Genomic DNA, 15741 nt, shown 5'->3' with positions numbered 1-15741 from the left:
TCTACCTACCTAGCTAAAAGTGATTTTTATCAAGCAGAACATGTAAACTGGATTCAAACCCAGCACCTTCCACCTATTTATTCACTTATTTATTTACTATGAGCTGAACTTAAAAAAATGTCAAAATGTCAAATTATCAAACAGTTTTTTTATCGTTTCTGTCATCACGCTGCCATCTTACAATACTTTTATACATTTTTCATGCAGACCTACAGAGCATTTCCAGGTACCACAGTGCACTGTGTACATGTATGCATCAGTCAGAAGATGTTGAGAAGCTGAACTCACTTGGATAATCTTTAGGATGTACTTTCTCCGACCAGTTTCCATAAAAGGTGAGTCTGTACTTGGCGGTTCCACAGGCACAGCACTCAATGGCAGGAGCTTGTGTAGCTTCACCCTCTACGAGGAGACAGAATGCGACGATGACAGCACAAACAAAATGACACTCGGGTGTAAAAATTTAAGGTTAATCGGGACGCAGGGCCCTGATTAATCCTAAAAAACACATTTCTGGAGTAAACAAACAGACACACCAACGTGCAAGGTTTGATATAAATGCACACCTGCATAAATTACCTGGCAACTGACAATTTGGAATCACCGAGAATGACACAAAATTACATCCCCGGAATAAACCGGTATTAAAATGACACATTAGCTTTAACTCAGGCTTATAAATATTCAGATTTTGCCCAGGACCATTGTTTTGCAAAGGTAGGTCAAGGGGATTTCTTGAATATTTATGAATCACCAAATTATTAAAAAAAGAAAGCCTCACTTGACAACTAAGTTATAGCAGGATGACTCACAAGACCTAACTTACGTCAGCAAATTGAAACAGGGCGGCTTGATTGGCTTGCATAATAGCCTGGAAAATTAGATTTCGGAGAGGTAAGGAGGATTTTATGAAAGTAAAATTCCCCTGAGATTAAGTTTGAGAAACCACTCGTCCAGGCTCTCTTTTTTTATTGTACAATAAATGTGTGCATCAGAGCTGAGAGAGTCCTGACGCCTTATTGTCTCGCAAGAGCGCAGTGTTTATCAGGCTGGCTGTGAGCTTTAGGAAGCTAGAGTGCCATTTTTCTCTGCAATGAAATCACAGGTAGCATGAAAGCAGTGGCTGGGCTCTGCAGTGAAACAGAAAGCAATATTTAAATTCCCATGACATCCAGGATTTGTTGTCCTCACAATTTTCCCCAGCTGGCTTTGTTGGTTTGAGATTTTTTTAAATATAGTATGAAATAAAGGGAGGTAATGTGCTCCAAAGACGGAGGGGGGGTAAACTACACGTAGAGCACAGGACACTAGCAACATGATACGCAATCAAGAATGAAAAGAAAGACTGGATGGGCAGCTGTTATTACCTTTCTCGCACAGTTGAACGGTGAGAGAGCCTTCATCCTGGAAATAGATGACTCTCTTCTGGACAATACTTGCCCTGGAGACACAGAGAGACATGTAGTGAGAAAGGCAAAGAAGCAGAAGAAAAGTGAAAGAAAACAGAGAGAAAGTTTGATTGTGGGAGGAGTGCAATAAGAGTAGTAGATGGTTAATAGGTGACCGAAGTGTTTTTTCCACTACATGATCCATTTAATCTTCAGCGGAAGGGGGAGGGTGATGGGCTCCCCGAGGTTAGACAGGGAGTACACATCTTTTCACAGGAGCAACGTCCTATTCTCCAAACCCCATGATACAGTCATCCTGCTGCAATATGAAATGTATCACAGCAATCATGCCCATGGACATGAAGAAGAGAGAGCAGGGATTACAGTCAGAGAAGGAATATAGATCTTTCCATGGATTTTAGATGAAGCCCGGTTCTAAGTTATGAGCTAATACTGGCTGAAAATGAAACTCCCCCAGTGAAAATAGGCTGTTTTACCAGTACTATTTACATTTCTCTTTAGGAGAAAGGAACTGCATTACTCACACTGCACAGATAAAACTCTGTGTGCTCTGGCACTGCTATTGAATCGCTGAGGAAAAGGACAGGAAAATAGGATGAAGAAATTGTTGGAGGAACACTAAGGCATGATGGTCTTACAACACTTTTGCAATAGATTTGCAACAGTTATATAGAGTTCGAAATCATTCCTATGCTCTTATATATTTAGTACAGCTTTTCATAGATGAAAAATTGACTATCACGAACACCAAGCTGCTGCCATTACATTTGCAAACTACGAGTTAAGACACGTTTTATCCTTGATAAACTTGTTCTTCCCAATAAAACTCGCTAAACTTACTTTTCCAATGTCTTGGTCTCTGGAAGGGCATCTATCTCACACTGGGTGTGTTTTCACACAGCTAAACTATTGGTCTGTGAAATGGTTCAGTGCAGCATAAAAGGACATCTTCGTAGGCAGGAACAGGTCAGAACAGATCAACACATGGTTATGGTTAACGAAGCTCTCACACAACCTGCAAGTGACATTTTAAAGAAACTGTTCTGACCAAGGTGATCATTAACTGGAATAATTCACAAGACCCTTCTAAAGAGCATAACTTGCCAGAAAAAGCCAAAAAAAGATATCAAAAAGTTAAGAAGCATAACTGCTTTATGTAGTTTTCAGTGACAGGTTGCTTCTCCCCAAGACAAGAACTAACAGACTTAAAAACTCCTTTGTCCCACACGCCATCAGACTGTTTAACTCCTCTCTGGAGGGGAGAGGGAGGGGAAACAGGAGGACAAAGGAGGGGGGAACAACTAAGCTGTAGTGCCTCTTCACCTCACTGTACAATACCTTGTGCAATACTTTTTGTAAATAGTCAACAGTGCAATAGACTCAATACTTGAAATGTGCAATTCACTTGTATTTTTATTTTTTATTCCTATTTATTCTATTTATCCCCTTTGTATATTTTATTTATATTTGTCTCTGTATTTATATATATGTGTGTGTGTGTGTGTGTGTGTGTGTGTGTGTGTGTGTGTGTGTGTGTGTGTGTGTGTGTGTGTGTGTGTGTGTGTGTGTGTGTGTGTGTATATATATATAACAGTTCTGTAACTGTAACTTTGGTCGTTGCTGTGCTTTTTTTGGAAGTCGAATTTCCCAGAGGAACCCACCCGAGGGATTAATAAAGTTCTATCTTATCTTATCTCTTATCTTTATTATGAGAGGATAAGAAGGTTGATTATCTCTCCAGACAAACAGATAATTGAATAAACAATGTTTATGTATTATATAAATTTTATTTATAATTAACTAAATCACTATAGTTTTGCTCATCAATGGCTTTACATACATATAATAAATGTACTCGAAGGAACCAGTTGTCAAAAAGAATGAGACACATCATTTAAGACACACTACCCTTGACTTGAGAGGCAAATAAATAAAAAATATATATAATTAGGCATATTGTTGACAAAAGGTCATTGTTAACAAGTACAGAGTAATGAATACCAATGTCAAATTTCAAATTGCATTTAAATATTTGATTACAGTAACTCTGATTTTCTTCCTCTGCCAGAAAACCAGAAAATCTTCCTGGTCAAATTTTGAAGGACAGGAAAAAGAATGAGAACTGCCTTGATGATCTTGAGTCCTGTGACTTTGCAGTGCTTTTTCAGTAATTCATGTTTGTATTGCTTGCACATAAAATAAATCACTGGATTAGTTATAAGTTATAAGCTTCATATTTTTTCTCTGACTAAAAAAAACCCAGAACGACTACATTTTAATGGAAATTGTGTCGATCGGATGCAGAGGCTTTTAAATTATAAAATGTAATTACTTGCATTAAGTTTGTGGGTCTTTTCTTTAATGTCTGATTTTAGTGTCTTGGTTTTAATATCTGCTCGTTAGGTAGGTATTCAGGTTTCAATTTGGGGATTTGGATTTTTCCCTCTAACCTTTCCACTCGATATCCATAACGTTGACACTAAATGCAGCCATTTTTCATACCTCTTTCATACATTAAAAAAAAGGTCTAGCAGAAAACGAATGGACGGTATGTTACTGCTTTGCATTAACCTCTTCCTAACCAGGGATAGTTTTGTACTGTCCAGCAAGGCTTCAACACAGACACAGAGAAGTGGTGCAGAATTTGAGAAAAACAAAAAAAGATTTGTTTTGTGTGTGTTCAAATCCCCCCACAGCCCCACAAATATGATTTTCAAAGGCCAAAAATCACACACATCAAGAACCTCATAAAAGCAACACATGTTGATTGCATAGATTGTCCTGAGAAAATGAACCAACTTGATTGTGCATTATGGGACTGAAATTATACAAGCTTCCCCCCTACACACGGAGGTAATCAAGCTTCAGTCATGAAGCCTAAGGTTCTGCAGATATTATGCAATTACACAGCATACACCCATTATTATCCTAAATAATGTCTCACAGTAGCAGGAATTTCACAGCAACTCCACCTCATATTGTAGAGAGACATAAACCGAAAGAAAGTGAGCTGAACAACAGTGACGGTGGAGACAGAGGAGGGACGGGCGATATTAAGTAGGAGTTATCGGTTATATTGCTCCTATAAATCTTACACAGGCTGAATGGTGCAATATACCCTGCAACACGGGTTGACTGCCTGGGCATGAAATTGAAAAACAAAAGTGAAATATGCTGACTATTATTTAGGCGCCCTTGACAGATTTAAAGTAAATGTGTTAATAGTTTGACTGGCATTAATTATCAGTTGGTTAAATGTATAAACAACAATATATCTGATAATATGAAAAGATACATTTTAACTTGCCTCCAGCTACACTTTCCTCACTTTATAATATCCTCTCTCTACTAGACGTACATCTTCAGTGCAATCAAGTCTGCATGTTTATTCAATTTAGTTGCGAAATTTTGTCAATTTCAGGCCAGTGCAAGCTCAGAAAAGAGCACTAGAGATGTGTGGGTGGAAACAAGTTGTAACACTGTTGCTGCTTTTCCCGCTGGTCCTAAAAAGGTCAAAGATGACCAAATACAACATTCCAGCAGTGTACAAATAGGGGCTATATGGTAGAATACACACTATAGGCACCGGATGAAAACTGTTGCAACGTATCTGCTGGACAATTTATGCAAAACGCTAAAACTACTGTCGGTAGCTGAATGATGACATTTTTTCAACGTCACCTGTTTAGTTAACACGTGTAGTTCTGCTGTTCTCTGCGTACCACAATTATTAACACGCCTTACAGGCAGGTGGCACAATAGTGTCAGTCTTTGTCATACGTTTTACGTGAATAAAACATTTTAATTTTTTTTAATGGGAGTGACCTTTTAAGTCTGGACTCCTGCAGCAATTATGTTACAGCCTTTCTAATGATCAACAGTCTCTTTCTCCCTTTATGTTGCTGAAGGTTTTTCCTTTCTCTTGTCTTCCATGTTGGGTCTTTGTTCATTCTTGGCTCCCTTTCAGGCTACTTCCAGTTTTATTTTGAAGTTTAGGGCATCCACCTCTTCTTTATTACCTTTCTCTTCCTAGTGCGTTTTTTGTCCGTTCTCTGCAGCCCCATAGGCTGTCTACTGAACTACCTCTTATTTTTGCATTCCCCATTGAGTTTAGTTCAGGCTTCCTATTTGTCATTTCTCTTGTTTTTCTTTGGTTTTTCTTTGTTCTCAGGTTTTTACGTCACCTTTGTGCAGGTTGTGTTCAACACCTTTTGAAATTAGGGGCAGTCTGCCTTCTTCCTTCCGTGTGGCTCATTGAAAGATGATTCTAACACCACACTGGCACTTGTGAATACTGCAGAAGTGAGCATTTCTGTTAGTGAGAAAGTTTTACTTATGGGTTACACATCCGCTGACCTTTAAGCAAAAAAATGAAGAAAAAAAATCACTGATGCACACAGTCTGCATTTTTACAGTTTCCAGCCTTCTATACTCCTGTCTGGCATTTCCTTTTCCTTCATCTCTCTTCTCTTCAGGTTTCTTATTAATCATACTTCTAATGTCTGCTCACTCTTCTTCTGGGAGGCTTTCATTGGCGCTCCCCGCTGAATCTTTGGTATGCTGTTTCGATTCATGTGGGGAGAGCCCCAGGTGGCAAAACCAATACATACAACTGTGCAACTATTCACACAAAAATATCAATTTCACTGCATGATAAATGCTCGATAGAACAATAACAAACAACACAGAAGTAAGGAGAGGAAACTCAACTTAGATGAAAAGATCAAGAATCAATTATCCTGTTCAGTTCTACTCTGAGCATTTATTCAACTATAAGCAAAAACTGTGTATGTGCAGGAAACAATCCAATAAAATGTAAGGCATAAGTTACATAATGATGTATTTATGTTTGCAAATAGGAAGCTGTTAATTGATGAACAAGGATGAGAGCGAATCCATAAAAATATGAATTAACCATTCAGTGCTTGTTCTTTTTTATTAAACGTTTGACGAAACATCGTTTTGTACAAGAGTAATTATGTTACAGTTTGCAGATAAGCGACTATGAATCGCATTGGGTGCACCAGGAATAAATTTTTAATTATATAAGGCTGCATTTGTTGGTTTGTTTAAAGTGGAAGTGAAAGCAAAAAACGTGTCTGTAAATTGAGTTCAACTTAGTAATTTAAAGGGTAAGAAAAACGCTGGAGGGCATGTCAAAGTGGGTAAGTTCATTTCATACACTTAACTCCACAACTCTAATGCCATCATTATGTTTTTTGGGGACCTCTGGCCAATTTAAATGCCCATTGTATTAATGAGAAATTAAGTGTTGTTTTTGAGCTGTGTGTTACACGAAGCACATTACAGCGAGGATCGTAACTGAAGACGATCCTTGACTGCACTATGGTGGATCTGGTGAACTCAGGGAATAACCAAAAGGAACTATATAAACCATTTTTTACTATAAATTTCTGAATGGGAATTATTTGCAGTCCATCTAATTGCTGTAGCAGCCTATACCGAAAACTTGTTAATACAAGTCGTTAATACGGGGAGTTATTGTGATGTCAGGATTCACCACTTCCTGCCTGTGGTGCTGGCTAAACACAGGGGGGTCCAAAACCCCATGTGAGGTCAAACAGTCCAGCAGGAATCAGGGACAAGTGTGAAGGTTGAATAAACCCACCAACATGTTTGGGCCTCACAGCAGGCAAAGCAAAAATCAATCTAGAAATGATCAATTTCTTTTTGTATGAATGTATTTGTTTTAGTATTCTGAGAAGCACAACGTTAACAAGAACTGTGTTTTTAAAGGCTGGCCATACTTTAAATAGTCTAGTTTTATAATCAGTGAAAAAGCATTTTCTCTCGTTTCTCAGAGAATCAGGACACAAGAGTTTAAACTCTGCTGTCAAACAGATTCAGTGCAGTCAGACCCGTGCCATCACTGAGCAAGCAGATGAATTGTGGCCTCATCCCCTTCCTGGAGTCCTTCCACTAACAGCTTTGGAATACTGATGGAAAGATCAGGCAGGAGGTCAATGTGAGGTGACAATGTGATGAACAGATGGCTGAAGGGCAGAATTGGAGAGAGGAGGGAGATGTTTAAGTGTAAACCCGATCAACAAAGTGATCAACCCCCCATCTTCCCCCATGCACACTCACTTTCTCTCATCGCTATCCATCTCTCTGTCTAGCTCAGCTCTCGGGGGAAACGTCTCCCAACACTAAAAGATTTTTTTCAGGAGTTCGTAAAGATTAAAGAACAGATTCAGGCTGAGCTCATCAGAGATACAGAAGGACCTTAGTGACCTGGTGTGGAAAACAGACAAACACACACATACACAAACACATATCCTACATCCACAGTTATTAGTATACAGGCTCCTCACTCTATTGAAAGATAAAAGTCCTAACAAGGCAGAAATATGAAAACCTTTCTCCTCAGAGCTCTCTTCATAACATGCAGCAGTTGAGTCTGGATGATGCTTTGAAGATGCGGAAAAGGAGGGGAAATATGGGTGGCTCACCATTATTAAAGTAATCTGATATGATTTGACAGTTTCCCTACAAAAAAAGAAATGCAATCAAGTCATGTTTACTACAGTCTCAAGATATAAACAAAACCCTGTAAAGCCAAGAGTTTTCATCTACTGAGGTTTGAAGATCACTTCGAAACGACGAGTGCTCTAGTGCTGTGAGTTTTCTTTTGATAGTTGATGATAGTTTATGTGGGTAGATTAGGAGCTTTGCTTTTTGGTTCAAAGGATGGAAATATTAGCACCAAAAGAAGAAGACGAAAACCTTAAAAGTTACAGAAACTACGGCTTGCGGCTCAAATAACTACATGTTATACATGAAAAGTTGTAGTGACAGCTTTTTGCTGTGTCAGCGGGGGAAATCACTAAAGCTCACTGAAAAATCATTGCAACATAAAAATTTCAGGGCTGAGAAACAGTTAAAAAAATAACCAAATCAACTTCAAAAGAAACTCAAACCATAATTAAAAATTCAAATTCTATGTAAACCTGGAGCAGTAAGCTTTGTTTGATTTGGGTGTGATGGGCTGTGGGTTCCTTGGACTGTCTCAGAGAGAGCGATGTCTTATTGTCAACAACATCACTGGCTGAAACACTGAACTGAGTAATTCCAGAGATGTGTGAATTAGACCATCAGAAGAGTTGCCGTGGTGACAGGATGTGATGCCTGTGGGTTTGTTGAAAACTCTGGCAATTGGAAGTTTTCTGGCAAATCTCCTTTGTGAAAACAACAGTTGTTCAAGTTTCCAAATCAATGATATTTTGTCGCAACGTGTTTTGCTCTAAGTTGGTGTTGGGAAAATCTTATTTTTATGACATCATGATTATCAGGACTGAGCATGTGGCTCATGTCATCAGCAAATGGTAAAAGTTGATCGGTACAAGCTACGTATATACATATAGCCCTGACTCACTCAGCAATATCATGGTTTTAATTCTTTGAGTAAATAGAATCTGATATTTTATATTAGCCAATTATTCGACCATGAAAGAAATGAAAGCTAGAGGAATAAGCCTGTTATCAAAATATAAGTAAAAGGCAGATCATTCAGTTGCTATAATCTCTTTTTTCCACTGAATTATCAGAAAACAGATAAGGCATTCAGCAAATCAATGCTCGTTTCTCTTCCACTGCATTTCAGACATTAAAGTGATGCATTTTTGCTTTTGAAATATTCTCTTATATTCAAGCTCAAAGTTGGCTATATAACAAAGTTGTTTGGAAAAAGTGTTTCAAATTGATAAGGTTATTTTGGTTGTTTCAAATGTGTTTTTCATTCTTGAAAATCTCATGTAGTTTCCTCCTGTACTTGTGAGCAAAAATGCATTATGAGCACAAAAAAGATGTGGGCTACACAGTTACCTTATTTTTTCCAGCATTTTTATATATAAATCAGAGTCAAGTGCCAAGTCATAACTTTTCTTAGATTTGACCAATTTATATATTGAGCCTGCACACAAAGTTAGAGAGACAAGTTTTAGAGGGTTTTGGACGTGTGCAAAGGAGGGATAGTGAATATAGGCCTCCTAATAACAGCAGGATAAGAGGAAGCCCAAAAAGAAGATTCATGAACTGAAGGAGGACATGCAGAGCGTTGGTGTGACAGAGGAGGATGCTACAGTTAGGGTGAGATGGAGGCAGATGATCCACTGAGATGATCCCTAAAGGAAGCAGCTGAAAGTAGAAGATATTGATTGAATATGCTTTATTTTTAAAGGGCACGTATTATTCTCCTTCCCAGCGCCATATTTTCATTCGTGAACTCTATTTTTCGATGAATCACAGTTCAAAATAAATGATAATCTCAACAAATAAACTTTATTTTCTTATGTTAGACCTCAACACAGCTCTTCAGTTCATTTTCTGTCTAAAAAAAAGTATTTTAGTTTCCTTCCCCAGATCCCTTCAAGCCACATTGAAGGCTTGAAGGGAGGTTGCCCCTTCTAAACAACAGATTTGAACAACAGATGGGTAAGGGTTCTGTCCCTGAGATGAGCATGTGAGGGATGTCCACTCTCACTGACATTATATAAGGTCCAGAGTAGTAAAACCTTACTAACTAGTGACGCTACTGTTCTCATTTATTGCCAATGGATCTTGATTTTTGACATTTCAGAAGATGTCACATGTTCAAAGTAAGCAACTTGCTGTTAAACATAGTGATGTAAGGTACATTTAAAAATTTATTATTTATATTTAACAAAACATCCCTAAATTTAGGGAAATGATAAAAGGGATACCTTTTTGGATTTGAATGTATGAAAGGGTCACAGCCTCTGCAACTGACCACTGACCACAAAGAGAAGTGAGACATTTTAAAGCACACATTGAGTGCAGATCATAGTATGAGCAAGCCTGTAGAAGCTGCTATGTAAAGCTTTTGTCCACCCATATAGCTGCTTTCACACTTGCACGGCCGCCCCATACTTTTCTTACATTTCCCAGCAGAGCTTCTCTGCGCTCTCTAACAAGGCAGCACCCTCGCCTAGACCAACAAGAGCATTTTCCATTTGTCAGAATGCATCTGATGGGAAGATGTGTACATGTAGGAAAGGGCCACTTTGGACGATGTCACAGCATAGTTCAGGATGTCCTCGGATTTTGAAATTCTGCACAGCTGTTCTCATATTGTCATCACAGATAAACACGAGTTAGGCCAACACTAAAAAAACAAACAAAAACGCAGCGTTTCCACCAGAGCTAATTCTGCTCAGTGATAAAACAAACTTACTCAACAAACGTTGGCAAAATTAATATTTAAACATTTCCTCTTTTCAGGCGTTCAGACACTGACGATGGTAGAAACAGTTTTGTGCTTTATATAACACTAAGTATATAGCGTATACAAATAGTTTATTTATAAAAGTGTTATACTTGTAGTATTAGAGCCAAAGCATTAAAAATAAATACAGTGAAGCTAAATATGCAGTAGAAAATAACGCATACAGTGCCTGTGAGGGGTTTTTACAGCTTGTTTCCCTCAGCTGGAGGCTACACATTGTTTCCAGACAGACAAAAAAGCCAGATGAATGACGACAACTTGACCAGTTGAGGGGGAGGAGGGCAGGCCTGACGGTACACTACCTGCCTCCAGGAGAGAAGTTACACACAGTTGTTGTTAGTTCCACTGCCAGCGAGAGCTGAGCAGATATAGCACATGATAGAGAGCGCTATTTAAAAGCTGCAGACATGTTCTGCTTGCCAAGAAACCGATGAGCGTGTTTAACAGCCGGCTTCTTTCAGGTGTTCTCAGCTCACACATTCCTTCACTGTGTGAACTTTAGAAAATCGCTTTTTCCAAGAAGCAGCGATGTCAGGTATGGACATAGCAGTCGTGATAACATGAATATTTTCATCATTGCCTAATCAGTACAGTTTTTACTTATCATTTATTATGTAAACTCTCAAAATGTATTATTATATTATTGACTGAGTTTGCTATTACTATCCACGCCACTGTAGCTACTAATGTTTTTATCACGTGAGTCTGTGTGTGTAGTGTGTAACGGGTAAAACTGACCCCGACACTTTGAGCCCCTGTTTTGTGATGGCACGACGTGCATCTGAGGTGTTTAGTCAACAGTGCAATAATATCATTTTAAATTTCCATCACTTATAATAAAACAAAACTAGATGCTGGAATCAGAAAAGTTGTTAATTGTTTAGTTTAGTTATTAATTGATTATTCAAACTGTAATTCATCAATGTTGATTATTATAGGACTGTAGTTACCATAGAAACCGCTAAGATCTGGCAGTTGTTTCACTAAAAGTCAGACGGAAAGGAAGCAAACCTACAGTTCAATCAGGTTAGCTACAGTAGGCACACTCACAACCTCAGACATAATCCCTTACATGCACTACAGCTCAAAACTCTGATGGAGTTTTATAATTGACAGTTTGAGTAACAGACACGATTTTTATTCTCTTGGGAGTTTCTTTAAAATTAATCTGACAGTCTGACAGACTTTGGACAACAAAATAAAACAAATAAATAATATGTTGTTCAAAAAAATTAGAGGAACACTTTTTAGTCCGAGTATAGTGACAAATCAATTAAATTTCTGGGAATCTGATCGGCTCATTTAGGTAGCAGAGGCTGTTTTTAATCCGTTTCAGCTGTTTTGGTGTTAAATTAAAAACAGGTGCACAAGAGGGGCAACAACGAGACAACCTGCAAAACAGGAGTGGTTTTACAGGTGGAGGACACTGACATTTTTTCCCCTCCTCATCTTTTTTGGAAGGAGGCTGCAGGGAAGACCCAGGACACACTGGAGATCTTTCTAAACCTGTCAGTTTACTGGGTGTTCACTTTCCCAGCAACAAAGCACGCAAAATACAGGAGTGGATGTAATAGCAATTAAGTACACTACAATAAGAACAAAAAAGGCTTCCCAAAAAGTGTTAAACCTAAAGTAACATAATGAGACAGAGCTAAATAAAAGAAGCTCACAGAGAAAGCCTTTTATTTCTTGGTTTGCAGTTAAGACCAAAACAGACAAACAGAACTTGCTTTTGTAACAAACAATTAACATCTCCAAAGCACTGACCCCTGTGTGTTAGTTTCTTCCATGCAATGCAAGTTTTTCTTCTAGCAACCTGTGCGCTGCTGCTCATGTTCGGTGTATAAAACACAAAGCAACTATTCTTATAAAGTTTGAAAGCAGATCTTGCTTTTCACCACTATATTTTTTTTTAATAAGAAGAAATAAAAACCTGCAGCTGATTTTGCAATTTAAAAAAACAAAACAAGACCCTCTTTTTAAATGCTACAGTTGTCACTAACAGCTTTATCACCCCCCCTTGCAAAAAATTATAATTGCAATGATTCCAAAATAGCAGGTGTTGAAGTTGGCATCGAATGAAATACACAATCCCAGAGGCTTTCTCCAGCACTGAAACGACCAGTGGGCTCATACGGGGGGGAAGAAGTACTGGAACGCTCCCAACTGCAGGAAGCTGTATTTGAAAGTGCCTGGAATGAGCCAAGAGACATGTGTTTGACGTTGTGGACGGACAGCATATTTTTTCTCCAAGCGAGTGAATGCTGAGTGGGATGAAACAGATCGCAAGATAAAGAGAGGCGGAGAGAAGAAGAGCATTCCCACAGTGGGATGAAAATGTGTAGCTTTGCTGTGAAGATTGCTAGAAGAAGTGAAGTTGTGCGGGGTTTTTTTGCCACTCTCAGAATTGGCCAGGGTAAAGCTACATGATTTAAGACAGCTGCCTGTGTTGTCCACTAAAGCGGTGTTTTATAGCGCAAACCTACTGCAAAGTATCTCCTTCCTGGCTGATGTGAATCTGCTCCTCGACACTGTGAAAAGCATCACGGGAAAAACAGAATAGATCCGAACAAAGATAACATGACGGGCACGTTACAACAGCAGAGAGCAGACCGTTAAGAAAGAAGACGAAGTGAGACGAGGAAGGCGAAGATGTTAAATGAAGTAATACTAAATCTCTATCTCGCAGCTGACAGACAAAAGTGACAGAAAAACGAGGTGAATTTGCATAGCAGATGTTCCACTACATAGGGCTAGATTTATTGAACCGGCAGACACCGGGATGGCTATGTGCCATCTGTCATACAGCAAAAGCAGATAAATTAAAAGTAACAGCTGTGAGTATACGGTGGAGGTGAGGGCAAGTTATAGCAACTCGCTCAGTGGAGGAAGAGATGCATGTCAGGGAGGTTATTCCCTTTGGGAAGTCGGATTGAAGAGATGGAAACAAGCGAGAGAGAGAGAGAGAAAGCTAAGAAAAAGAAGGCATACCTGTGGAGAGAAGAGGAGAGAGGCAGACGCCTTCAGAGGTGTGCTCCCTATGAGTTATCTCAGTTTATCATTTGTATTCTCAAGTTGTCAAAAAGTGGCTCACAGCTACATATTGCCATAAGTCACTGTAGCTGTCTGAGCCCACACATCATTTGTTTTTTCCTCGCACATGGCTTGAATTATACGTCACACTCCATCATGTATTAACGGGAAGAGCTATTTGTTTTCTGAGAATATTAAATTTGTAGAAGCATAAAGTGTAGCCATTGTGCATAACAATCATCCCCTTCGTTCACTAAAATCAGCTTTGTATGTTCCCGCTCTGTTTCTCTCCCATAATTTTCATTAAAATCCAGAAAAACAAGTAGCCTTTAAAAAAAATGGTCTAATAAGAATAAATGCCTTTGATTAGTTTGAATCTCAGAGAGAAACATTTCTTTCCTTTTGTTTCTACACCTGTACATTTTGCTAATGCATTTGTAAAAATGGACATAAAAACAACATTTTACTGACTGATTGCGAACAATAAAAACATTACCCAAAGGCAACGGTCAACCCAGACGGCCAACACTCTCTGCTACACCTCAAAAACTGCTCAGGAATGACTCTAGGAACACAATGAAAAAAACAAAGTTCTTATTGTCGAGCATCAGCTGTGTAGGGATCCGCCCTAAAAGCCCCAAGACTGAAAGAGCCAGACCACACTTCATCCTCCAATCAGTGGTGTAAATGTTGTGGCTCATCTGCATATTACACCCCAACCAATATATGCATATGTCGGGTATGCATATATCGATGCATGTTCTTCCTATCATTAGAATTCACATACAGTGCATTTTCTCGCCTTTTTTATTTATTTAAGGAAACACTGTTATCAAAAAAAGAGCTCTTATTTTATGGAGGCTTTAAAATGACTAATAAAAGGCACAACACTGAACAGTTATTGTTCCTCCAGTGCGTGTCTAGACAAAATAATACCTCCTGATACCGTGCACCTTCTTTAGAGTTTCACAGCATTTCTCCTCAGAGTCGCTGGCGCCATTTCACACATGCACATAAAGCTAAGGTCACACACACTCCTGAAATTACACAGAGGTTTAGAGCCCCACCTGCTTCAAACCACAAATTGCCCCCAGTAATCACCATCCATCTCTCCTTTGTAGAGCTGGTCCCTTTACAGAAGCTAATGCGCGCACCAACTAAAGAAACACCTGGCATCAGCTTACCTAATGTGCTGCCTATAACCGATTACGAGTATCTGTAAAAGCAACAATGACCACACCAGTGAACTACATTCACTAACAGGAGAGATTCTGCTTTGCGGTTGTTTTGTGAAGGAAAAGAAAAAGTAAAAAGGGAGTAAAGTGCTCCTGATGTTGTAGAATTATTTAAGATGACACATGGATGTTAATCTGACCTATTCTTATGCTCCTTTCTATTAGATACTGTTGATTTCCAGCAGCATGAAAACCAACTTGCTCAAACTTGCTTGAGTAAAGTTATGTCACTTTTGTCACCATGTACAAAAGAAAAAAGAAAAAAAAAACCCACACACAGACAAAACACTCCTATCAGCTAGCAGTGACTGATTTAAAATCTGCCATCATGGCGTTTAAATCCAGACACCTGTGCCTATCACAGTTCAAATAATCTTTCACTATGTGTTATCTTTAAGGTTTGATTTTCCATAAACATGTACTATTCAAGCTTTAACTGGCGTTATCAATCTGAACTTTTAAACCTGTTTTGACGCAAGAAGCAGCTGTTTTTTTTTTTTCTTTTAACTTTACTAAACGTCTCTGTGATGAATAATCGTAAAAGCAAAATTTGATCTGTCATTGTATATTTTACACATGTTTGTATGGGATATTGTATTTGTTTTAAATGTTTTAAATGGGGCAGCAGGTGAGTAAGTGACGGAAGTGACGGACAAGGTAAGCGACTCATGTTGTACCTGACGTCAGACGCCGGAGATTTTGGCGGAAAATTAAAGCAAATGGTAGTTTAGATTTGAACAAATTCATTTAAGCTTCAGCATTACCAAATACACTTATCAATTGTCTTATAACTAACACT

At 38.6% G+C, this 15741-nt stretch overlaps 1 protein-coding gene across 1 annotated transcript in view; it reads right to left on the bottom strand.

Moving 5' to 3' along the window:
- spon1b (spondin 1b) overlaps positions 1–15741 on the bottom strand; it is a 131287-nt gene that overhangs the window by 84306 nt on the left and 31240 nt on the right. Inside the window, exons 4-5 of the mRNA XM_014413055.2 lie at positions 1368–1441; positions 289–402 (exon numbers count right to left, since the gene is read on the bottom strand). Of these exons, the coding sequence (XP_014268541.1) occupies positions 289–402; positions 1368–1441 (188 nt within the window). The remainder of the gene's footprint in view (positions 1–288; positions 403–1367; positions 1442–15741) is intronic.

This window comes from Maylandia zebra, linkage group LG7 (genome assembly GCF_041146795.1).
Source record: "Maylandia zebra isolate NMK-2024a linkage group LG7, Mzebra_GT3a, whole genome shotgun sequence".
In the NCBI taxonomy this organism is placed as follows: Eukaryota; Metazoa; Chordata; class Actinopteri; order Cichliformes; family Cichlidae; genus Maylandia; species Maylandia zebra.
Note: the sequence above shows the minus strand (reverse complement) of the source record. Positions and strands in the feature narration are given on the sequence as shown.